The following is a 25,782-nucleotide window of genomic DNA, read 5'->3' on the forward strand; positions in this document are numbered from 1 at the left end:
GGGTCCACCGCAGCCTGCAAAAATATGTTAGTAACCCCTGCTCAATTAATGCATTTTATGAGAAATGCAGTTTATTATAGCAATTTTGTGGTGTTTTTTTTTGTTTTTTTGTTCAGGAAGGATTATTGGCCACACATCTTTAGATCACTCGATCGAGCAGTAGACTTTTGATTTAAGTAAAATAAACCTAGTAAACACTCATAAATTCTGCATCTACGAGACCATAACCTTACTATAGGGTAATAAATTTAATTTTAAAATTATATGTTGATAGAATTATATACAGAAACAGGATTGTCATAAGGCACTTATTAACACCGACACAGTTGAATTTTAAAATCTCATACATATCTTAGTTTTCAGATTTTCATTTTCGCATATTTGGGAGTACTTTTCTATCAGTTTCGACTACTTGCATAACATTTTGGTAATGTTTTTGGGACATAGCAGCACACAAGAAATCTTCTTTTAGCCCCATCATATACAACAGTGAGCGAAGATACAGAGTGTAAAGACATCTTAAATGATTCAGAATGTTGCCATTCTGTTACATTCAATTCTAACAAGTTGGACTCCAAAACCAATAACTGAAAGATAAACCGAGAATCAATAGTTATCAGATTGGCCAACTTGGTTGATTCTCTGATTTTTGGAAACTGGAATATTTTCAAATTTTCAGAAATTGTGGTTTGCCAAAGCTCACCAATATGGTGTCTGCATGCTGACCCCAAGAGACCTTTGTTCAATTGACTCTAGAGCACTGGCCATTTGACTGCTGCTTATATAGCGCAGCAGAGTTAAATGAACAAAGCTCTCTTGTGGTCAGCCTGCAGACACCATATTGGTGAGGTATTGTTATCGCACATTTTCAAAGATCCTGGAATTGAGGCGATTGCGCAAAGCATGAAAGCTTGTACCACATGACAACCAGGAACACTTGAAACTTTTTGACATCAACAGTTTACCCAACATTGTAACTGATTAGCAAGCTGAGGTGCTGCAATTAGCACAGTCAAACACACCCTATAACTACCTTCAGTCAAGTCCCCAAAATGCAGGACTTCGTGAACTTTGTAACACTTCTATACTCTAGGTGGTGGATGACATGTACAATCCTCATTGATTCCCCCTGAAATGATTGAGGTTTTATAAAGCCATTTTAAAATATTCCACAGTTTCCGAAGAATCCACCAAGTCAGCCGATCTGATAACTATTGAATCTTGGATTATCTTTCAGTTATTGGACTTGAGTCCGTCTTCAAAGAATTGAATGTAACCGAATGGCAACATTCTGAATCATTTAAGATGTCTTTACACACTGTATCGTCGCTCAGTGTTGTAAATGATGGGACTCAAAGAGGAGATAAAGTAAGTTCAGATTCCTTGTGTGCTGCTATGTCCCAAAAACATTACCAAAATGTCCTGCAAGTAGTCGAAACCGATAGAAAAGTACTCCCAAATATATGAAAATCTGAAAACTAAGATATGTATGAGATTTTAAAATTCAACTGTGTTGGTGTTAATAAGTGCCTTATGACAATCCTGTTTCTGTATATAATTCTATCAACATATAATTTTAAAAATAAATATATTACATTTACTACAAATTTTGTTGACTTTTATTTATTACCCTTACAGTAAGGTTATGGTTTCATAGATGCATAATTTATGAGTGTTTATTAGGTTTATTTTACTTCAATCAAAAGTCTACTGCACGATCCAGTGATCTAAAGATGTGTGGCCAATATTTCTTTTCTGACCCCCCCCCCCCCCCAAAAAAAACCACCACAAAATCGCAATAATAAACTGCATTTCTCATAAAATGCATTAATTGAGCAGGGGTTACTATAATAAGGCCCCTGCAGTTTAGTGTATCATTTCTAAATTAATTACCCTTGGAAGTGCGAATTTACGCGTTTTTGGAAATCTACTGCCAAATCATGGTTTCTACTGCATTTTTTTACACTACCCTACTGCATTTCAGCTTTGAGGGGTTAACGGGTCTGTTAACTCATAATGTAACTAATACTTTATCAATTAATAATACAGCAAACAAATAAGTTCCCAAAAGAAGATCGAATTTTCAACCCTTTATAGAACCAGCGGCTGCCAGGCAGGATACGCCCACATTTTCGAGAGATGGATAGAGAACAAGCTAAAAAGAAAGTGATTTTTCCTACAATCAAGGGCCATAATTCAGGAAATTACAATTCGATATGCGGAAATATCGAAAGGAACCGAGATCTTTGGGTTATAAACTTACATTTCAAGTTTCAACAAAATTGGATAAAAATTGTGACCTCTATAGGGTCCACAACCTTGATATACAATATTTTTACGCTATTTGAGAACGAACGGCGGCCATTTTGTCTGTCAATTTTGGGCCGATTTTCACGAAATTAGAACTCAGCTGTCCTTAGGGTGTAACGGTGATATAATAAAACATATTTTTAAATCGGATAAAACTTATGACCTCTATAGAGTCCACAAGCCAAAAAACGCGATTTTTTGTAGAATCAGGGGCCATAAATCAGGAAGTTACGTTCCGATATGCGCGAATATCGAAAGGAACCATATAAGCATACATTTCAAGTTTAAACCAAATCGGATAAAAATTGTCACCTCTACAGTGTTCACAAGCTAAGAACGTGATTTTTCGTACAATCAGGGGCCATAATTCCTGAAGTTACAGTCCAATACAGTCCAATACACGCCAATATCGAAAGGAACCGAGATCTTAGGGTGATAAACCTATATTTCAAGTTTCATTGAAATCGGATAAAAATTGTGACCTATAGACTGTTCACAAACAATTGTGGACAGACAGGCGGACAGGGGCGACGACAATATCCGTCCACATGAAAATGTGGGCGTATAAAAAAAGGCGGGAAATTATTGTGTGATTAGGCCAACATTGTCAAAGATGGGAAGCTATATCATCGGATGATGGGTGCCAATGAAATTATGGATTTATATTGTAATGAACAATAATTCAAAGTCTCAATCATACTTTATTTAATCATACAACAAATAGTTAAGTTCTCAATGGGTGGTGTGTATTTTAAATCCGCAGGAAGCGTGACCCAATCATTTATTCCTTAAACATTGTGTTCGTGTTTGATTCTTGAGATAAAATAGCACTATGCATTTCCCGACCCACATTTATCTACCCCAAGTATCATGACATTTGAGGCAATTTAATGGGTAACCTTTTTATATCAGTGACAAATCAAAACTTATTTCGTCGAACAAACGAAAACTAAGCAAAACTGCCCTGGCTCACATCATGTGGATCGTAAAAGATATTAGTCAACAGATTAGATCTTGATAGACATTGTGCCAACCCAAATGTCAGAATATTATGTCCGACCAAAAATTTTTAATGTCAGGCAGAATGTTCATCCAGCCTGACATGGTGTCAGACACACATTCGAAAGTTATTTCCAGCATTGTCCATGTATGCATATAAAAATGATAACCAGACTAGTGTACTTACATCATAATTATAGAAATCTCCAGTACCTCCGGACGGAAAATCATTAGCCTGATCATAATCAAAGTTTCCTACATTCTAGAAAATAAAGAGTCATAAAAATTAAATAACACTTCATTTGAACACATTATTAACAAATTTTTTAAAACAATTCCAATTTCAAACCTTTTGCAAGAGATAGGCGGGAAAATCAGTAGGGTTCATCCTCCTATTGTCGAATTTCATAAAATAAATAAATTTACAGTTATAATTTAGTACGTCATACACATGCTGATAAAGGCTCAGTTTTTGAAATAGTGTCCTTATCGGTCACTGCTATTGCATAATTTTAGGGAACTAATCCTTATTGTGGACAACGAACATTGATCAAAATATACATGGCTTAATACAGTATGGACATCACGATAGTTTGATGAAACATAGTATTACCGTGTTTTCAATCTTGGATTTCCTGATTTACCGAGGGAATATCGAGTAACACAATAGCATTGCCTCGGTGTTGAAAACACAGTATAGACTAAGTGTTTTAATTATAACATGTCTGTAGAAGTGGCTCTGGTCATTTATTTTACTTACATGTCAGTTACTGCTAAAAGAAATTATACTTTATGCTTTTTATGATGATCTTTTACAATATTTTTAATGTGTGACAACTACCAGTCACGATAGTTCCAAGTTTTCTTTCGGTGGTCATCGTAAGTGGACAACATCAGAGTTAACTGTATAGAGTATGACGTAGAGTTTATAATTCCGGAGTATGTCACTCATGATCAGCTATCTATCGCTTGGTCATTCAAAGCTACCCAACTCACAAACGTAAGTTTTGAGAAAAAGCAAGTCAAACATTTGGTATGTTCCAAAACAAAATCCCATAGCAACCTGGCCATTTATTTGCTGTTTTGTCGTTGAATATATCTTCCATGGGTTTTCAGGGGTGCTGAAGACGAAAATCGTAGTAAAAAATTTGATCCGACGACTTCCTACATTTATTTGCTATTTTGTCGTTTAATATTTTTTTTTATTTAGGATTTCAAGGGTGCTGACGACGAAAATCGTAATAAATGCACTCCTTTTGTGACGAAACATCCATAACACATGCGGCATATTCACATGATAGTGTTAATTATACTGAAGAATAATCTATATATTAGTAGTCTGTTTTGTATATTATAACGTTGGTGAGATTAACAGTTAATCTCATCAATTAATTAGCACCCTAGTGCCAGCTAGTGGTCAGGAGATTAAGATTGTTGATTTGATAATCATCAAAAAAACCGCCACAGCTGTACGCGTGTTCATTTAACACGTGAATTAAAAATGAGATTTTGCGTGTATGATAGGTCTATAATGATTTTCAGGTACTGTAATGGTATTAAAATATGAGTCCCTATAGAAATGTTAGTTTCATAGTCAAGAAATACTTACGTTCACTTTCGTGCATTCTGGCTTTGATGTAATTAAACAATGGCAGACTCGAGAATCGTCGCAATTCGGATCGTTGGTCGTTCTCATTTTTTCGACCCATGGTGATAAGAGAATTTTAAACAATAATATCCAAGATGCATTCCTTACTTTGCATGCCGTATGAAGAAGCGGCAGTAAACTGAATTCATTTATCAATCAAATTCTCTTCGGAAAGAAAATTATCGGCCATTTTTTTAATTTCCATTTAAGGCCTATAAATTATTTTTTTAAAGATGATATGAGATATCAGATAATCACTGCTTGGATTTATTATTCGTAGTAAATAAGGAGTTGTCGACGGCTTTATCATTGACCTGTGACAGTTGATTAGTATTACTCAATGACACCCACCTGCGTGTCGATTAATTTACATAATCAGCCACGTGGTTTGGATTAACACTCAACGGCAATCTATATACGATCAGAATTAATTTTTTTCTGCCACTTATGAGAGTGAATCGCATGTAGGTACCCAAAAACATTATTGCCAAAACCAAATATTTATCGCCCGCTCGAGTCAGCCACGTAACCATAATGCTTTTCACTCGGTGTCTGGACCAATCAGCGAACGAGTTGTGTAGACAGCACAGCAACAAGCAGAGGTGGTTTAGATTTTTGGGGGGTTTTAGAACTCGATTGTATCCGTTCAAAATCAATTCATCGACATTAATTTGATCATATTTGTAAACTAGAGATTCTCCGCTTTACAACGATGCCAATTATTATGTAAGAGGAATGACCGGTCGTCCCGCAGCGAGCGAAGAAAAATAACTAATTTCGCCGAGAATTTTAACAAATAGGACAGATTTAAGAATACGGTACTCTTACATTTGATCCGGCAATTCAAAGATAGGTTTTTCAGTCAATTATTTCAAATGGTTCTTTTGTGCCACGCCCTGATAATAATTATACATGTCAACCAACTACGGCTTCATCAACACAACAGCCAACATTAGCTTTTAATCCTGTTACACATTCTACCCCATCTTTGGATACTACCTATGTTATCCCACAACGCCGCACGTCTCATCCACATATTCCAAGATCAACTGCTTCTACTGATCATATTTCTAATTTTTCACAACCAGTCCACAGAACATCAAATATTTCTCAGTCCCAACTTCAGACTTCTTCAATTTCACATTCCTCCCCCTAGATTGTCATCATTTTCCGGAGATTTTAATAAAGGGGATGTTTCTTATGAACAATGGAGATTAGAAATTATTGGATTAAAGTCAGAAGGGATATATTCAGATACTTCTATTATTAATTCTATTCGTCGTGCAGCGAGAGGTACTGTCGGCCAGAGCCTAGTTACAGTAAAGTTTGATTCTGTGGAGCAACTTATATATTTTCTGGATCCATATTTTGGTGAAATATTTTCAGATGAATGTTTAATGAGCCGTTTATATTCAACTTCTCAGGCAGCTACAGAAAGTATTTCTTCATGGGCGTGTAGATTACAGAATATTGTTTATAAATTGAAATCAGCTAAAATTCTTAATGAACCGTCTGCATCAAATGTCTTAAAGAACCGGTTTTGGAATGGTTTATATCACGATGACTTGAAAGTATCAACACGGCATGTTCTTGATTCTAATGCCACATTTTCTAATTTAATGTATGCTGTAAGAAGGGTGGAAGAAGAGAAGTCAGCAACTGATTCTTCACATACAGAATTCCCTATTCCTACATCGACTTCTTCTAGTTTAACCCTTAACCGGTCATTGTCGACTATAGTCACCACAACGTCATACCGCTAAGTGGTCACGGTCGACTAAAGTCGACCACAGCATGAACCATTTTTATGAGTCGCATTTGACTATTTAGTTCCGTATTTGATTGATATCGCCGCGCATGCGTGTCAGACAGGAACTTGTCTTGTCAATAACATTGAGAAAAATATGTCTTCGTTCTACATTTTTTGACAAAAAACGTAATTTTTGAACGATGTCGAGACGGTTAAAGACTGGCAAAGTGGTTGAAATTCTTATGAATGATTCCGACTCGGATTATATCGATGAAACCGATTCTGAAGACGATATTTTTGATGAAAATGATTTAGGAAACAAGAGACTGTGTGAGGCTGCCGATTTCAATAATTTTCCTCGTCAAAATAATAATGTATTCGACGAATCAGTTGCCGTAGAAAACGAAAGCGACAGTGAAAATGATGAAGTTTTAGAAGAAAATCAACACAATACAAGTGACTTTGATTGGAATTTTCTTCATGATGACAGGTGGACACCTTCTTCAGTTCTTGTGTATTCAGGCCCTCCTACTCCTAGAATCAAATTTAATGCAGATGGTATGCAGCCTGTGGATTTCTTTTTCAAATTTTTTCCAGAAGACATATTTGATATGATAGCAACCGAAACGAACCGTTATGCTGAACAATTTTTGACAGTTCGTGTGATGTTACTACTGGTTCAATTTTTCAACATTGGAAACCAACCTTCTCGTCAGAAATTAAAGAGTTCATTGGTCTACAGTTGATAATGGGTATTGCGCGTAAACCAGACCTACGTGACTACTGGTCTAAATATGTTTTGCTGTCAACTCCTATTTTTAGCGAAGTTATGCCTATAAGACGGTATCGCCTACTCAATTCGTTCCTTCATTACAACGATCTCATCCGTCCCTTACCTGCAGAAGGCCACAACATCTACATGGACAATTATTATTCGTCTGTAAATTTATATCTCGAACTATTGAATCTTGGATACGGTGCATGTGGTACTGTACGTATCGATAGAAAACATCTTCCAAAGACACCAGATTACAAAGCCAAAATGAAGAAAGGTGACCCCCCACGCTTTTTTGAATTAGATGACAAATTGTTGACAGTTGCTTGGCAAGATGTAAAACGTGGGTCAGCTTTATCTACTGTTCATGACAACTCCGACTATTCGAAAAGAATTCGTTCATAGAGTTATGAAGGCGGATATCGTGAAATTAATAAACCATCTTTAATAAATGACTACAACAAATACATGGGTGGTGTCGATCGACTAGATCAAGTAATGTCGTATTATAAGTATCCCCATAAGAAAAGAAAGGCGTACCGTGTCATTTCGCACTTTTGTACCGAATTTGCATTAGCTAATGCTAAAGTGGCCTACAATCTAGCTTTCCCTGCGAAAAAACTTAACAGTAAAGATTACCGCATAGCTGTTAGTAAAAGTCTTCTTGCTGAGAAAATTCAATCGGTCAACTACAACAAACCCGAGGCACATTTCCCAGCCTTTTATGAAGATAAAACCCATAAGCCTGACTGTATAGTTTGTTCGGACAGGAAAACTGGAAATCGAAAACAAGTGAAAACTTACTGTAAACGTTGTAATCAACCTATGTGCATTGATAAATGTTTTGAACGATATCACACAGTGCAGGACTATAAAATTCGTTATTGAACCGTAAACGTTGAAATCAAGCTATGTGCATTGATACATGTTTTGAACGATATCGCACAATAAAAGACTATAAAATTCATTATTGATCTATAAATTTATTTTATTTGTGATTGAAATGAACATTGAATTGTCAAATGCATTACTACTGAATTTATTTTAAAAGTACTGATCTGAATAATGTGTGTTTTTTTTTTTTTAAGTACCACCCCGGTGGGAAGTATCCTGAACGCTTCTTAAATGGCCCCACCCCCTACCCCACATGTCTTGAATTCTTTTTCACTCAGGGTCTGTTTTACCTCAAATAGATAATAGATGAGAGAGAGAATGATAAGAAACATAAATAATGATAAACACAGCAAAGAAAACACCTTTTGAAGTAGAATAAACGAAAAAAAAAGAGAAAAATTTCGTTAATTATTAACTGAATTTGCATTTTGAAATCAGGTGAAAAAAATAGTGCAAATTATAGATCAACTTATCCCCTTCAACTTTTTTATTGGTGTCAAGAGTCTATCACTTATAATTATCTGGCAGTAGTCCTTTGAAATAGGCATATAAAATATTTGACGTCAGCCTTTATTTAGCCTGACCAGTTGAGGACATGACGTCAAAATGACGTTGACCGGTTAAGGGTTAAGTAATTGTACTAGATCTATGGGATCTTTAAATATGAATTCATCAAACGAAAGTACCAGTGATTTTTTACAACTTCATCATCAGATGTCTTCATTAATAAAGGAGGTTCGTAGCTTTAAATCCAAAGTATCAGAATTAGAATCTAAAATAGATCAGAGACAAACATATTCACACAGGGCTGAAAATATTCCATCTTCTTCATCTCAGTTTGTTCGTCAACATCCATTTCCTCAGTTTAATCCTCTTCGTCCACCCCCTTTTATTTGTAGTTCCTTCTCCATCAACAATGCAACATAGACAAGACTTTCCACCCAGAATTAATCCTAGTCCTATTATGTTGGGATTGTCAACAACCTGGCCATAGAAGAGGAGACATGTCATGTCCTTTAAACTACAACAGGCCTACTTAAAGGGACAGTCAGTAGGTCTTGAAAACGTTTCAGTTGATAACTCCATGGTTATCAACAATTGTCCCATTTCTTCAGATTTAGTTGGTCATTCCAACATTTCATCATTATTAATTAATGGAATTAATTGCTTAGTTTTATTGGATACTGGTTCTATGGTTTCAACTTTAGAAGATAATTTATATCGTCGTCATTTTTCATCATTTGAATTGTTTCCCTTGAAAGATTTATTAGATATTCGTTCGGCTGGAGGTCATAAGGTCAACTACCTTGGATATATTGAAATACCTGTACAGATCCCTTTTACAGATATTCATATGGATGTTTTATTTATTATTGTACCTTCTAGTACTTCACATCTTCCTAAGCCAATTTCGTCTAAACAATATATGGCCACAGATTATGATTCTTCACATCCAAGTTTAAAGATTGTTCCTGGTTTAGTTCGCTGTAATAATTTCGATATTTCTTCTCAAAGTATTAAAGTTAAAATGCAAAATGACTCTTCAACACCTATTACCATTCCAGCTAAATCCATTATTTGCCAGCTTCATCAAGTGGTATTGTTCATTCCAATTCGTGAACTGATAGTATTAATGATTTATTAGGAAGTATTCATACAAATGATTTATAGAATAATTTTTCTGAAGGCTAAGTTTTAATGATTTATTAGGAAGTATTCATACAAATGATTTATAGAATAATTTTTCTGAAGGCTAAGTTCGACAGTTCAGTTCATCAGACACAGATATTGGTAAGACAGACTTAGTAAAACACAAGATCAATCTTTCTGATAACATTCCATTTAAACAACGTCATAGAAGAATACCTCCGTCAATGTACCAGGAAGTTAAAGATCATATACAAAAAATGCTGGATTCCAATGTAAATCGTTCTTCTTCAAGCTGTATGCTTCACCTGTTGTTCTTGTTCAGAAAAAAGATGGTGGTCTTTGTTTCTGCGTCGATTATCGTAAACTAAATTCACTTACTATTAAAGATGCTTATGCTCTACCACGTATTGAAGAAACCCTCGATTCATTAAACAGTTCAAAATATTTTTCTTCTCTCGACTTAAAGTCAGGTTATTGGCAGATTGAAATGGACGAGGCAGACAAACATAAAACAGCATTTACCGCAGGTGCTCTCGGCTTTTGGGAGTTTAATACTATGCCGTTTGGACTTACTAACGCGTCTTCTTCTTTCCAGAGAATGATGGAATGCTGTATGGGTGATATGAATCTTTTACAATGTTTGATATATTTAGACAATGTCATTATTTTTTCTAAAACCTTTCATAAACATATGTCAAGGTTAGAGTCGGGTTTTAAACGTCTTCTTCAACACAATCTTCGCTTAAAACCTTCAAAATGTAGTTTTCTTCAGACGTCAATTAAGTATCTTGGCCACTTTATTTCTGCAGATGGCATTCATACAGATCCTGATAAAATTGAGACCTTCAAGTCCTGGCCTATTCCTTCAACTGTGGAAGAAATTCGAAGTTTCTTGGGTTTTTGTGGGTATTTTCGTTGTTTCATCAAAGACTATTCTAAAATAGCGAAACCTTAAACTGATCTCCTTGTTGGACATTCCACTGCTAAGAAGAAAAGATCTGCTAAAATTTCACCTGTATTTTTCTGGGGTCCTGAACAACAGAATGCATTTGATTTTCTTATTTCGGAATTGATTTCATCACCTGTATTAGCTTATGCCGATTTCACTAAACCTTTTGAAGTTCACATTGATGCCAGTTCACATGGGTTAGGAGCAGTTTTACTTCAAGTTCAGGATGATAAAACATGTGTTGTTTCATATGCAAGTAGCAGTCTTTCTAAATCTGAACGATTGTATCCTGCAAATGAATTAGAATTTCTCGGATTAAAATGGGCTGTTTGTAAAAAGTTTCATGATTACCTTTATGGGAATAAATTCAATGTAAAGACTGATAATAATCCTCTTACCTATGTATTATCTTCTGCTAAACTCGATGCTACTGGTCATCGTTGGCTTGCCGAATTATACTATTCAAAAAAAGTAGGGGATATTTGAATTTGGGGGCATAATACTAAAATATGCAAATGACTACGAAAAAAGTCACTATAGAACCTAACAGAAGAAACATTTCCAGTTACATGTGACGCCCAAACGCACCAATAGCTACCGCATGGAATGCAGGTGATGCTTGGGATCATCATGGGGGTCCAACCCAAGATTTGCACGACTCTGACTTTGAATGTTACAGTCATTGTGGCATTGAATTCCAGGGTGGAAACATCAGTTTAATTGTTTTAGTGACCAGAAAACAAATTTTGATATGCGTCGGTTTACCCAAAATGAAAGGTTACGTGCCCTTGGCATGCTACAGATCGGCACAACACAGGCGGTTGTGGCGCGGACGATGAATGTTTCTCAGTCTGTCATAAGCAGGCTATGGTCCAGATACCGTGATACACAATCTGTACAGGACAGACCACGCTCAGGTCGACCAAGGGCGACAACTCAAGCCCAGGATCGATTTATCCGTACCATGGCCTTGAGAAATCGTGTCATCACAGCAAATCAGATCAGCGCTCGTCTTCAAACAGACACTGGTGTGAGAGTGAGTGGCCAGACGATTCGGAATCGACTGCATAAGGGTCAACTTCGCGCCCGACGTCCTCGCGTGATCCCTTGTTTGAGAGATCATCACATTCAGGCAAGACGTCGTTGGTGTAGGGATCGTCAACACTGGGATAATCGACGCTGGAGCAATGTGATGTTTTCAGATGAGTCAAGGTTCACTGTTGATTTTTTGGACAGACGTAGGAGGGTGTGGCGTCGTCGAAACGAGCGCTTCCAAGACATTAACGTCATCAGACATGATCGATTTGGGGGTGGTTCTGTTATGGTGTGGGGAGGCATCACTGTTGCTGGAAGAACGGCTTTACATGTTGTTGCAGGGCGTGTTACAGGCCAGTACTACCGGGACAACATCTTGGCAGTCCATGTTGTGCCGTTCGCACGACGTCATGGCCGCCGTTTCATCTTCCAGGATGACAACGCAAGATGTCACAGGGCCAGGATCGTTACAGGTTACCTCCAACAACAGAACATCACCACATTACCTTGGCCAGCACTGAGTCCCGACCTGAGTCCCCATCGAGCATGTCTGGGACATGCTTGGACAGAGGTTACGTCAACGTCAACAACGTCCTGCCAATGTCCAAGAACTTGCTGCTGCCTTGCAACAGGAATGGGACAATCTGGACCAAAATGACCTTAGACGTCTCATTAGGAGTATGCCACGTCGGATCAATGCTTGTTTGGCAAACAGAGGAGGATTTACCCGTTACTGACTTGGTTGTGATGCTGTGGTAACTTTGCTGTTTGACCCCGGGTATCATTTTACCCTTATAATGGTCAGTCTGTGCCTTACTTAGTCTAACGATCATTTGGAATAAATCGATGAATGTGAACTTCATTTCATTTTGTCATTTGTTTCTTCGTCAGTTTCATTAGGTGACTTTAATAACACTTAAAAATCAAATATCCCCTACTTTTTTTGAATAGTATATCTACATATGATTTTTCCTTGGAATATTTGAGTGGAAAACAGAATACCCTTGCAGATGCTTTATCTCGTCTTCCATATAATAAAGTTAACAATTCAGTTGTCTCGGCAGTCACTTTAGCACATGATATAATTGATAAAAATCGTTTAAGAATTACATAAATGGGTTAGTTAGTACTATGGCTTAGTTTAATGGTAACGGGTTTAGTTTCTCCGAGAGTCGTTTAAAAATGGCCGACCCGTTCACTTATCTACGACGTTTACTTATTAGACGAGCCGTCTGCTTTCCCGAGATACGTTGAAAAATCAACACACCGTTTACTTATCTATGGCCTTTACTTATTTGACGAGTCGTTTACTTTCCCGAGATACGTTGAAAAATCAACACACGATTAATTTATCTACGGCGTTGAAAAATAAGATGAACCTTTTAATTTCCCGCGAGCCGTTTATCCGATCGGTTATGGAGGTCGGGTGTTCGATCCCTGCATTGGCCGAGAAAGTTCATCCAGATTTTCCGGCGTGGTTTCCCCTTGTCAGTGATGCAGGACGGAGGGCCTGACAAGGAAAGCTGTCTAGTCGTTCTGATGGGACGAAAAACCGAGGTCCTGTGTACACATTGGCGTGCACGTAAAAGATCCCTTGGCAGTTGGAATTCGATATAAGAGTAGGCCGTAGTGCCGCTGTCCGGGCAAAATTTCCCTCATAGCACACTGTATGGCGTATGCCCGTCTTCATTAGCCCAGGTTAGGAGCAGAACAGTAGGACGTTAAACTCCATTTCATTTCATTTCATTTCTCCCGATCGGTTAATTTTGATTACGATTATTTACATATGAAGTACGAATAAAAAAGGGGAATATAAAAAATGCACACTCATAGATGATCACCTTACCGTGGTCGTAGTATTATATATTATCCATTATCCTATAAACTTAGTATTCCACCATTGACAAATAAATCAAAAATCAGTAAATCCGGTCCCAGGTAATAATACAATTGGAAATCGGTAAATCACATCCCAGGTAATTTATCTGTTTAAAATCACAAATGAATTAACTAGTCTTCCATATGTACACGTGGTCATAAGTCAAGGTCACAATAGCAGTGCCACAATCTCGCGAGACTGTACATTAGACTGGTGCCAAAAAAAGTCACTGTCTATCTCTATAGACAAGCTGTCGCCCATTCTCAGACAGCGTATTCACTTGATTGGGGACCCCTGTCCACTTTAGTTGATTATTGGGTAATACGTCGAGTCCATGATGTATTTTGGCGAGTGATTAAGCTGTCAATATGTAATTATAAAATACCTTTTTTATAAAGAAGATAAATGATGTTAGACATCATAAACTAACAAACAATACGAGTATACTTTATTACAAAAACATCGGTGAACTAATCTAAAATCATAACGGCAAATATAAAAACAATACAAATATACTTTACTACAAAAACATTGGTGAACTGACCTAAAATCTAAAATCATAACGCCAATTAACAAACAATACGAATATACAGCGGTGAACTAATCCTGGTCGTGAGCGGTAATCAACAAAAATCGACGATTTTTCCCAATGAGTCTGTGACTCAAGGGTAATAAAAACTTGAAACTTGAAACAGTCCGAGGTGAAATGGTTGTGGGATGAACTGACTCGCACCCGGCTGGTAACTACAGGTGGGAATTAATAAAACAATAGCATTCGACCAATCAAATAATTAATGTTAATAAAAAAGGGAAATTTATGACTCAACTGTACATTCAAAGGCATGATTTTGTCTGGCACCCAGACAGGTGAGAATTAATAAAACAATAGCATTCGACCAATCAAAGAATTAATCCATACTGTACTTACGAACATGTATATTCAAAAACATGGTTTCATATGGCACCCAGGCACTTGACCACAGGTGTGAATTAATAAAACAATAGCATTCGACCAATCAAATATTTAATCTATACTGTAATAACGTTCATTTATAACTCTATCCTATATTCCAAATAACAATCGGCTGACCAAAAGGTGAATAGCTCATAATACCGTGTATACACAGGCATTTTCTGTAATTAATGTGTATGGGAATATAGATTAAGAGGAGATTAGTGACTAATTTGATAATTGTCTGCGATATCAACTCGGTGGAAGCGGGCGTTAAATAAAGCTATTTCACACATATGATAATCGTTTTTGTTATTAGATTATCATAGCTAAATATATGTTTTGTTTTTTTTATAAACCCTTTTCTTTTTTCGGGAATGTTGATTTTGAATCAGTACCAAAATTTAACACCTGTACCCGATAATCAACTAAATTGCGCAGAAGCCCCGAATCAAGTTATTACGCTGTCTGAAAATGGGCGACAGCTTGTCTATAGAGATCGACAGTGACCTTTTTTGGCGCCAGTCTAATGTACAGTCTCGCGAGATTATCGCACTGCTATTGTGACCTTGACTTATCACCACGTGTACATATGGAAGACTAGTTAATTTATTTGTGATTTTAAACAGATACATTACGTGATTTACCGATTTTTGATTTATTTGTCAATGGTGGAATACTAAGTTTATAGGATAATGGATAATACTACGACCACGGTAAGGTGATCATCTATGAGTGTGCATTTTTTATATCCCCCTTTTTTATTCGTACTTCATATGTAAATAATCGTAATCAAAATTAACCGATCGGATAAACGGCTCGCGGGAAATTAAAAGGTTCATCTAATTTTTCAACGCCGTAGATAAATTAATCGTGTGTTGATTTTCCAACGTATCTCAGGAAAGTAAACGACTCGTCAAATACGTAAAGGACGTAGATAAGTAAACGGTGTGTTGATTTTTCAACGTATCTCGGGAAAGCAGACGGCTCGTCTAATAAGTAAACGTCGTAGATAAGTGAACGAATCGGCCATTTTTAAACGACACTCGGATAAACTAAACCCGTTACCATTAAACTAAGCCATAGTACTAACTAACCCATTTATGTAATTCTTAACTCATTGACCCCTAGACTTAATTCATTATCTACTACTGTCTCTCCCTAAGCCAATTAACTAGACAATAGCTTATCTCCCTGGAGCTAATTAAAGGATTATCCCTTAATCCAATATATTGCAAAGAACACAAAATAACACACAAACTATTATTCCAGTCAAAAAATGTTCATATATTCAAATGAAGATATATAATTGGGCATCAAAATGGTCTAACTTTTAAGCACTAATACAAAGTAACAACTAGGTTATTTTTTATTCAAATTCAACAATGTTTAGCACACGCACATTGTACAACAGGCCATAGCATGCTTCCGTAGGCAATCGTCTAATTGACGATCAAATTGTGCAAAGATTTACAATGAGCAAATTAAAAAATCAAACTATTTTTATCCTCATTTAAATGTCCTAAAAATGTTGAAAGAATCACTGAATTTAACTTAGTTTGCTGAACAAAGTCAGCATTGTATTCGCCAACCACGGGCCGACATTTTGATTTTTTTTTTCGTAGTAAGTCGTATCTGGGTCATCTTCTTCTCCGTTTATAATCCCGGAAAAAAACAATTTCCCGAACACTATAAATATCCTTTGATAAAATTCCTTCAAATTCTGAATCGGGATCACTTTCCATAGCAAAGAAATTATTAGATGAATGAGCGTGAAAATATTAACTATACGCTTATTGGATAACTACTTTTGGAAAGTCGATCGTCTTTTTTTATAACTTTATTGATCAATAAAACAATACATCAAAAACAATACAGCCATGGATGGGCAAATTGTCTTGCAAGTTTACGACCTTTATAACCCCTAAACCTTTGATGTGACCTACAAATTTTACGATTCCAGTAATTAGTTCAAACTATATATTCATTGGATAACTACTTTTTGGAAGCCAATTGGCCTTTTTTGATAACTTTCTTGATCAATAAAACTTTACATCAGAGAGGCCGACAACAGTCGTCGTTCGGAAAAGTGACTAGACATTAGGTAGTCGACAGGTGGCGTAAGTCGGTGAAATTCAGTAGCTAATTAGGTCAACGCCTGGCGTAAGTTGGACCGAATGAGTTAAACGATTTTTATCAATTATTCAACGATGTTTTAAAAGTAAACTCTATGCATACTTTCCAGCGCTAAAAACCCTGTTCTAAACGATACCAAATCCCTAGTGTCAGTCCCTTTGTTGTACACAAGATGTTTCACTTCCAACTGTTTCACCACCGGTTGATTCCATATTATCGACAGAAGCCGTATGAGAAGATGTCAACAAGTGTGTCCTTCTTTAAAATCTGTTTTTAAATGTGTTCAGACTGGAGTTAAACCTACATATGATTTTTTACGCAGTTTTGATCAGGAAGCCAAACATATTCTTCGCCATTGGGATAATTTATTTATTATGGATGATATGTAGCACCATGAGTCTTTCTGTCTGACGTGGAGAGCGGACGCCACATCCTACATACGACCCATGCATCTTTTCTTACTACATATTTCTGTAGCCTTGTGATCGTCTAGAATTTGTCTCTAGCTGTCTTTACTTCTGCTTCATGTTGTGTATTTACTTCTTACAGTTTCTTAAGAAGTTTGTCTTACCAGAAATAACAATGCGACAGTTTGATTCTACAAATTTTATATATATATATATATAGCTGAATACAGGTATACAAGCATAATAGATAACAAGCCAACAGTGAGGCTGATGTCCCCCGCCGAAATAGGAAAATAATTAGAGAGTTATTGTGTTCCAAAGTCTCAGCAAATCAAATTGCTTATCGCTCTGCTTAATCTGAGCAGAAAATGCTCATTATCGATCTTAGTCAAGGTATTACTGTAATGAAACTATACACCAAGTTTCATCACTCTCACTTAATTAGAACTAAAGTTATAGTGTCCCAAAGCATCAACCAATCAAATTGTTTATCTACTTAATTAGAACTAAAGTTATAGTGTCCCAAAGCATCAACCAATCAAATTGTTTATCTCTGCTTACCCTAAGCGGAACGGACAGACAAACAGACAGACGGACGAACCCATTTTAATAGTTCCCTGCTTTCTTCGAAAGGCGGGGGGACAATCAAAGTAGGAGAGTTATTGTTTTCCAAAGTCTCGACCAATCAAATTGCGTATCGCTCTGCTTACCCTGAGCAGAAAATGCTCATTATCAAACTTAGTCAAGGTATTACTGTAATGAAACTATACACCAAGTTTCATCAATCTCACTTAATTAGAACTAAAGTTATCGTGTCCCAAAGCATCAACCAATCAAATTGCTTATCTCTGCTTACCCTAAGCGGAAAATGCTCATCTTCGAACTTCATCAAGGCATTGACCTAATCAACACATACACCAAGTTTGAACATTCTAGCTCAATTAGGAAGAGAGTTATCGTGCCCCAAAGTATCAACCAATCAAATTGCTTATCTCTGCTTACCCTAAGCGGAAAATGCTCATCTTCGAACTCCATCAAGGCTTTGACCTAATAAACACATACACCAAGTTTGAACATTCTAGCTCAATTAAAAGTTATCGTGTCCCAAAGCATCAACCAATCAAATTGCTTATCTCTGCTTACCCTAAGCGGAAAATGCTCATCTTCGAACTCCATCAAGGCATTGACCTAATCAACACATACACCAAGTTTGAACATTCTAGCCCAATTAGGAAGAGAGTTATCGTGTCCCAAAGCATCAACCAATCAAATTGCTTATCTCTGCTTACCCTAAGCGGAAAATGCTCATCTTCGAACTCCATCAAGGCATTGACCTAATAAACACATACACCAAGTTTGAACATTCTAGCTCAATTAGGAAGAGAGTTATTGTGTCCCAAAAAGTGTGACGGACAGACAGACAGACAGACAGACGGACAGACAGACAGACGGACGAACCCATTTTAATAGTCCCCTGCTTTCTTCGAAAGGCGGGGGACAACAATAATAGCTAAAACCATTTCTCTACCCTAGCCAGCCTCGCGGCTGTCTAGGAACTCAGATGTAAGCTCTCTGGAACCTAATAGAAGCCTGGCGAATTCTCACCAGTATCTTAATTTTGTATCTACTGGTTTTGGACATTCAATTATCCAATTGGTCAAATATGATGTAAATAATTATAGAGATTGGTTAATTGAGCCCAATGACGTCAACCAGTTATGTTATGGCTCTACAAGTGTTTTTATATCACAATATGTCATTCAAACCCTAAGTTGATTTAAGTATTTTAAGTACATATCACATATTATGCGAATATGTTATTTCTTGAGCAAAAATTCTACTGTAAGTATTACAGATATTCTTTATCGCAAATGTTCAATTTCTGTTTCATCTGGTCCCAAATTACAGATGGTTGTTCCTATTTCTCTTCGAGACACTGTGTTTACTTTTCTTCATGATAATATGGGCCATATGGGTAGGGATCGTACTCTTGAACTTTTTAAATCTCGTTTCTTTTGGCCTGGAAGGTCTAAGTTCGTGGAAGATAAAATCAAATCGTGTTCACGCTGTATCCGCAGAAAATCTCCTAACATTCCAGAAAGAGCTCCACTTATCAACATTAAAACTTCACAGCCTCTTGAATTAGTATGTATGGATTATCTTTCTCTTGAACCTTCAAAGGGTGGCTTCGAAAATATTTTTATCATTACAGACCATTTCACTAGTATGCAGTTGCAATTCCCACGAAAAATCAGACAGCTAAAACAACAGCCAAAGCCATCATCCATAATTTTATTCTTCTGTATGGTATTCCCGCTCGTCTTCACTCTGATCAAGGTCGAAATTTTTCCAAGTGATGTAATTAAAGAAATGTGTTCTATTCTGGATATTAAGAAATCCTGCACCACTCCTTACCATCCTATGGGTAATGGTCTTACCGAACGCTTCAACCGAACCTTAATGAATATGCTTGGTACTTTATCTGTTGATCAAAAGCAGAATTGGAAAGATTATGTTCCTTACCTTGTTTACATTTATAACTGCACTAAACATGTTTCAACTTCTTTTAGTCCATATTTTTTAATGTTTGGTCGACAGCCTAGGTTACCCATCGATTTTATATTTGGTACTTATTCTTCTTCATCTGATATTCATACTTTTTCTAAATATTCTCAAGATTTTCAACAACGGTTTCAAGATGTTTATAATATTGCTCAAAAGAATATTCAAAGCGCTCAAGAAAAACAGAAATTTCATTATGACCTCAAGTCACGAGGAGCTACATTAGATATCGGAGATTTTGTATTGGTTCGTAATGTTCAGATTCGCGGAAAGAATAAACTCGCAGACAAATGGGAAGAAGATGCTTATGTTGTTATTGCACAACCTGATCCTACTATTCCAGTTTACAGTGTAATGAAAGACGGTGATTCATCAGCTCGAACTCTTCATAGAAATCTTTTACTTCCAATCAGTGCTAAGGGCGTTCCTGTATCTAAATCATCTTTTAATCCATGTTTAAGGTCAAATAATTCTTTCAATTGTTCATTATCAGATGATTCACAAGTTCTGGCAGATGTTTCGCTTTCAGTTTCCCCAGATCCAGTTTCTGAAGTTCCTACAGACACATTTATTATTCCGGTTTCTGTTAGTACTCCTGTCCCTGTATCCGATTTGTACTCAGTGTGTAACCCCGTTGTTTCAAGTATCCCTGTTAAGGATGTTAATTTTATTTCGGATAAAGTTGCTTGTTCAGATTTTGTTTGTAATTCACCTGTTTCCATAAATTCTACTGCTAATTCAAGTACTACCAGGGTGTCTAGATCGCCAATACCTGTTCCTGTTATTTCAACAAGAGTTTTAAGGTCGCATTCGAATAAAGTTGCTACTCAAATCAAGAAGTCCGTTATCCCTATTCCCGTTAAACTATCAAAACGAATAAAACATCCCCCAGTTTGGTTTGATTCGGATATTTACGATTTGAAGTAGTTTTTATTGAAAAAAAGGTTATAGTTATATTTTTCCGTGTTTTTGCGTGGTTTTTCTATGTCAGTGTCGGGGATGCCACTTCTCCTGGTGGGGGGATAATGTGGTAGTGTATGTTTGTGTATACATGTATTTGTATTTATTGTATCTTGAGTATTTGTTGTATTATTGTCCCTTTAATATGTTAGTTATTTATGGTATATTTGGTGTTTATTGTATTGTCCCTTTAATTGTACATCTCTAAGTAAGAGTTAGAACCCATATAGAAAATTCTTCATGGTTTAGAAAGGGCTACTAGAACATGATCTCTACTTTCAAAACTTATACAAAATATAGTATGATATTTGTATTATTTATATTTCATAAAATATTTGGGGAAAACTAATTGAAATATGAAATTTGTTAAAGTTGAATAATTTGTAGGTGTGGTCATAGAGTGATTGACAATTGGATGGAGTCATTCAATGTCACCTGTATAAGTCATGAGATTAAGAGATTAAAGGTGATTACAAGTGATTACAAGTGATTACAAGTAACTTTTGATCGTTAATGAGTACAACTTTAATCTTATTATGTTCCTTCATTCATTCAGTAGTAATTTTATAGTCACTATAGTAAATGTACTTCAATATGGATGTGCCAGATTTTGCTGTCGACTGGGCATCGTTTCCATCAGATGATGAACTAATTAGCCTATCGCAAGTGATGGATATTCCAACGCAACAACTAGTGGATATGCCATGTGTGACTCGTGATAATAAAGGACGTTTTTCTAGTCCTGTGAAGCAGGCAGATTTAGAAAATATACAAAAATGTTCAGTTCCAATCAAGACCAGAAACAACAACAAATGGGCGTTAAATTTATGGAAGGACTGGGTTGATAATAGGAACTCTAAGCCAGAGACATATTTTGAGAAAGGAAAATTAATTCCTACGGACATTAATACATTAAATGATGAAGAATTACAATTTTGGCTGCAAAGATTTATTGTTGAGATAAGGCGTAAAGATGCGACAAATTATCCACCAAACACTCTTGTTCAAATTGTTTCGGGATTACAAAGGTATATCAAAAATGATTGTAACAGAAATAATGTGCATATTTTGAGAGATGATGATGAGAAATTTAGTACATTCCGCAAAATATTGGATTCCGAAATGAAACGACTGACATCTCTTGGATTTGGAACAAAAGTAAAATCATGTGAACCAGTGCTTCCAGAAGAGGAAAAAGTAATGTGGGATAAGGGTGTTTTTTCTATGAACACAGCAGAAGGACTGAGTAACGCGATATTTTTCTATAATGGAAAAGCCTTTGCATTTAGAGGTATGGAGCAACATAAGTGTGTTGAAGCTGAACAATTTGAAATTTTGACTGATCAAAAAAACAAGAGAAAATTTATAAGATTCACTCCTAGGATACAAAAAAACTCGCAAGGTGGATTAAAAGGAAAAAATGTGACAATTACACCAATTGAACACTATGAACAGCCAGATAATGAGCGTTGTTTGGTGAAAATGTATGATTATTATCTATCGCTTATTCCCCGTAAAGGATTTCTATATAAAAAACCACTGACCACAACCGTAACTGATGAAAGTCAACATCCCAGGTTTAGTGCTGCCAATATAACTTTTAATAAACTTTCTCAAATGTTTAAAAAATTTTATCAACAAGCTGGACTTAGTATTGAGGGTCGAACAATATCAAACCACTCTGGTCGGGTAACTTGTTGCACAACTTTGTACAATGATGGTTTTTCGGATAAGGCTGTGACGTCAAGGAGTGCCCATAGAAGCAACGCTGTCCAGAAATACCAAAGAGAGTTATTTTCTATTAAAGATAGTGTTAGCAAGTCTTTGGGGCCGCCTGAAATAAATGACATTAAAACTACCGGTACACAAGAAGATAATGACGAAATTCAGGAAATTAAGAAGTTGAAAACTTGCGTAAACCAAGATGTGCCTTCAAGTGCTAATAACACTCTCGAAATAATAATTCCAGATTGTGTAAATAAAGTAGTTTTGCGAAAAAAAGATAAAACTGTAACGGTTGAAATATAATGCATGTAAATTATATTGTAAATATTAAGATATAACCACAATTAAATTATATTAAATGTTGTTGTCTTTATCCTTTATTTAGCTCACCCTAAATCAGCAGACCGTGTAGTTAGCTTACTGTGTTAATCCCAATTAGCGATCACATACCATGACCTGAGCTGTGGGTGGGGTTTTCTACAGCCAATGGCAAGTACTTAAGATAACTTCATTCTTCATGAAATGGAACAGTGTCACATGGTCATTTTAAAGGTATCTGATTGGAAGAAAAATGAGGTTATGTTCTAAGCTGGTTAAGAATATCTTTACAACAGCAAGTCTAAACTCTACTCACTTTTAACTCACTAAAATAACCACATCTCAGCTTCTCTTTCAAATCTCACTTGCATCTTAACCTTGTTACAAGGAGGATCACATTCTGTCACTTGGTAAGTTTTATATTTATTTGACTGACTTCAATATTTTATCTATTTAATATGGTAATGTAATTAGAATATATTTATATATGAAATAATTAAGTTATTAGTATACTTCTATAAGTATTTCCATAAGTATGTTTGTGTAATTGAAAATATTCTACTCTCAGCTATTAAGTGTTAATTTATTCATTTCCTTAATTTCAGTCTTGTGTAATACTGTGTCTGTATGGTAGCTATATTTAAGACATCAACCCTTTTATAAACTCCTATTTTATAGGGTATGTATATGTATTTGTATGTAATTGTATTAGTTAAAACTCATTGTAAATATCTTATTCATTCCTTTGTTTCAAATCAATTATTTCCCGCCACTATTTTAAATATATGTATATAGTGTAAACTATTACTATTCTTGATTTTTATACATTTCTTTATGTCTTTCAGAGTTTTTTTTATATGTATACTAAATTGATGATCCACAATAAAATCCTGAACCCATGACCTGGTGTTTTGTTCGTCTTTGTGAATGAATAGAACCCTGCTACAAAAGGTACCGAGATCTTTAGGTTATAAACTTACATTTTCAAGTTTCAACAAAATCAGATAAAAATTGTGACCTCTAAAGGGTCCACAACCTTAATATACCATATTTTTACGCTATTTAAAAACGAGGGGCGGCCATTTAGTCTGTCAGTTTTGGGCCGATTTTCACGAAATACAAACTCAGGCGTCCTTAGGGTGTAACAATGATATAATAATACGTTTTTTAAAATCGGATAAGCATTATGACCTCTATAGGGTCCACAAGCTAAAAACGCGATTTTTCGTACAATCAGGGGCCATAATTCAGGAAGTTACGGTCCAATATGCGCGATTATCGAAAGGAACCGAGATCTTTGGGTTATAAACTTACATTTCAAGTTTAAACAAAATCGGATAAAAATTGTGACCTCTATAGGGTCCACAACATTGATATACCATATTTTTACGCTATTTGAGAACGAACGAACGGCGGCCATTTTGTCCGTCAGTTTTGGGCCAATTTTCATGAAATTCGAACTCAGCCATCCTTAGGGTTTAACGGTGATATAATAATGCGTTTTTTAAATCAAATAAAAATTATGACCTCTATAGGGTCCACAAGCTAAAAACGCGATTTTTCGTACAATCAGGGGCCATAATTCAGGAAGTAACGTTCCGATATGCGCGAATATCGAAAGGAACCGAGATCTTTGGGTTATAAGCATACATTTCAAGTTTAAACCAAATCGGATGAAAATTGTGACCTCTACAGTGTTCACAAGCTAATAACGTGATTTTTCATACAATCAGGGGCCATAATCCATGAAGTTACAGTCCAATACATGCCAATATCGAAAGGAATCGAGATCTTAGGGTGATTAACCTATATTTCAAGTTTCGTTGAAATCGGATAAAAATTGTGACCTGTAGACTGTTCACAAACAATTGTGGACGGACGGACAGGGGCGACAACAATATACGTCCACATGAAAATGTGGGCGTATAAAAATAGGTGCACCTCATTATTTTTCATATTTAATTCCTGTACTGTATTCAAATTATGTCAGTAATATTCCTACAAAATTACGTGATGTCGTAATACAATAGAATGAAAGCGTGCCAACTACTCCGTTTCAACTTATATACAGAGGGTAAAAAAATGACATCCCGAAATTTATTTGACAGTAAACGTCGCTCTACCACAACGAGCGAGTGACACCATCTGCTAAATAATTGCATTCGCCTAAAACAATTAACTACTAATTAGACGGGACGCTTATAATTCAACACGCGTCGAGAAACTAAACACTAGTTAATTAGACGCTTGGTAATCAAAATTGAGCAGTGATATTGAAATTCGGTAGAAGTACAAATTGAGCAATATTCGCCGAAATTTAACAATATTTATGAATAATTGGACACAGAGTAGAAGTTAACGCTACTTACGCCAGATTAAACGGTACCAATGTTACAGTCTAAGACGCTACATTTTTCAGCAGAAGTCCGGCATTCGTCTTATACTCCGTTACGACTTATGTACAGAGGGTAAGAATATGTCATCCCGAAATTTTTTGGCCAATAAACGTCGCTATACCACAACGAGCAAATGACACCATCCGCTAAATAATCGCATTCTACTCTGGCACACGTTATCGTCTAAAACAATTAAGTACTTACACTATTTCAACGACATATTTGTCAACAGTCCTAGCGTATTTATTTCTTTATTTAAAAACATAAACCCCATTCAAAATATAATCATAAATCCAAGAATATGCCATCAAAATAGAATCTTTTCTTCGACATTAGACACGTGAAATTTGTCACGTATTCATTTCATAGTTTCACGCGTCTCGCGAGATTTCTACTTCCGTTTCAAATATCGTACTATAACCGCATGCTATCAGAAA

At 36.0% G+C, this 25,782-nt stretch overlaps 1 protein-coding gene and 1 long non-coding RNA gene across 2 annotated transcripts in view; one reads left to right on the top strand and one right to left on the bottom strand.

Annotated features, from left to right (window-relative positions):
* Positions 1-7,899: 7,899 nt before the first annotated feature.
* On the top strand, positions 7,900-8,370 carry LOC126812607 (uncharacterized; the record flags this gene model as incomplete). The annotated part of the gene is made up of 2 exons (XM_050539075.1): positions 7,900-7,985; positions 8,112-8,370. Coding segments are annotated over 2 exons (345 nt in total), but the record flags the coding sequence as incomplete, so codon positions are not given.
* Positions 8,371-8,602: 232 nt separating this feature from the next.
* Positions 8,603-25,782, bottom strand: part of LOC130010699 (uncharacterized) — a 122,344-nt gene continuing 105,164 nt past the window's right edge. The window contains exon 5 of the long non-coding RNA XR_008785975.1: positions 8,603-11,264. This is a non-coding gene — a long non-coding RNA (uncharacterized LOC130010699). The remainder of the gene's footprint in view (positions 11,265-25,782) is intronic.

This window comes from Patella vulgata, chromosome 2 (genome assembly GCF_932274485.2).
Source record: "Patella vulgata chromosome 2, xgPatVulg1.2, whole genome shotgun sequence".
NCBI lineage: Eukaryota > Metazoa > Mollusca > Gastropoda > Patellidae > Patella > Patella vulgata.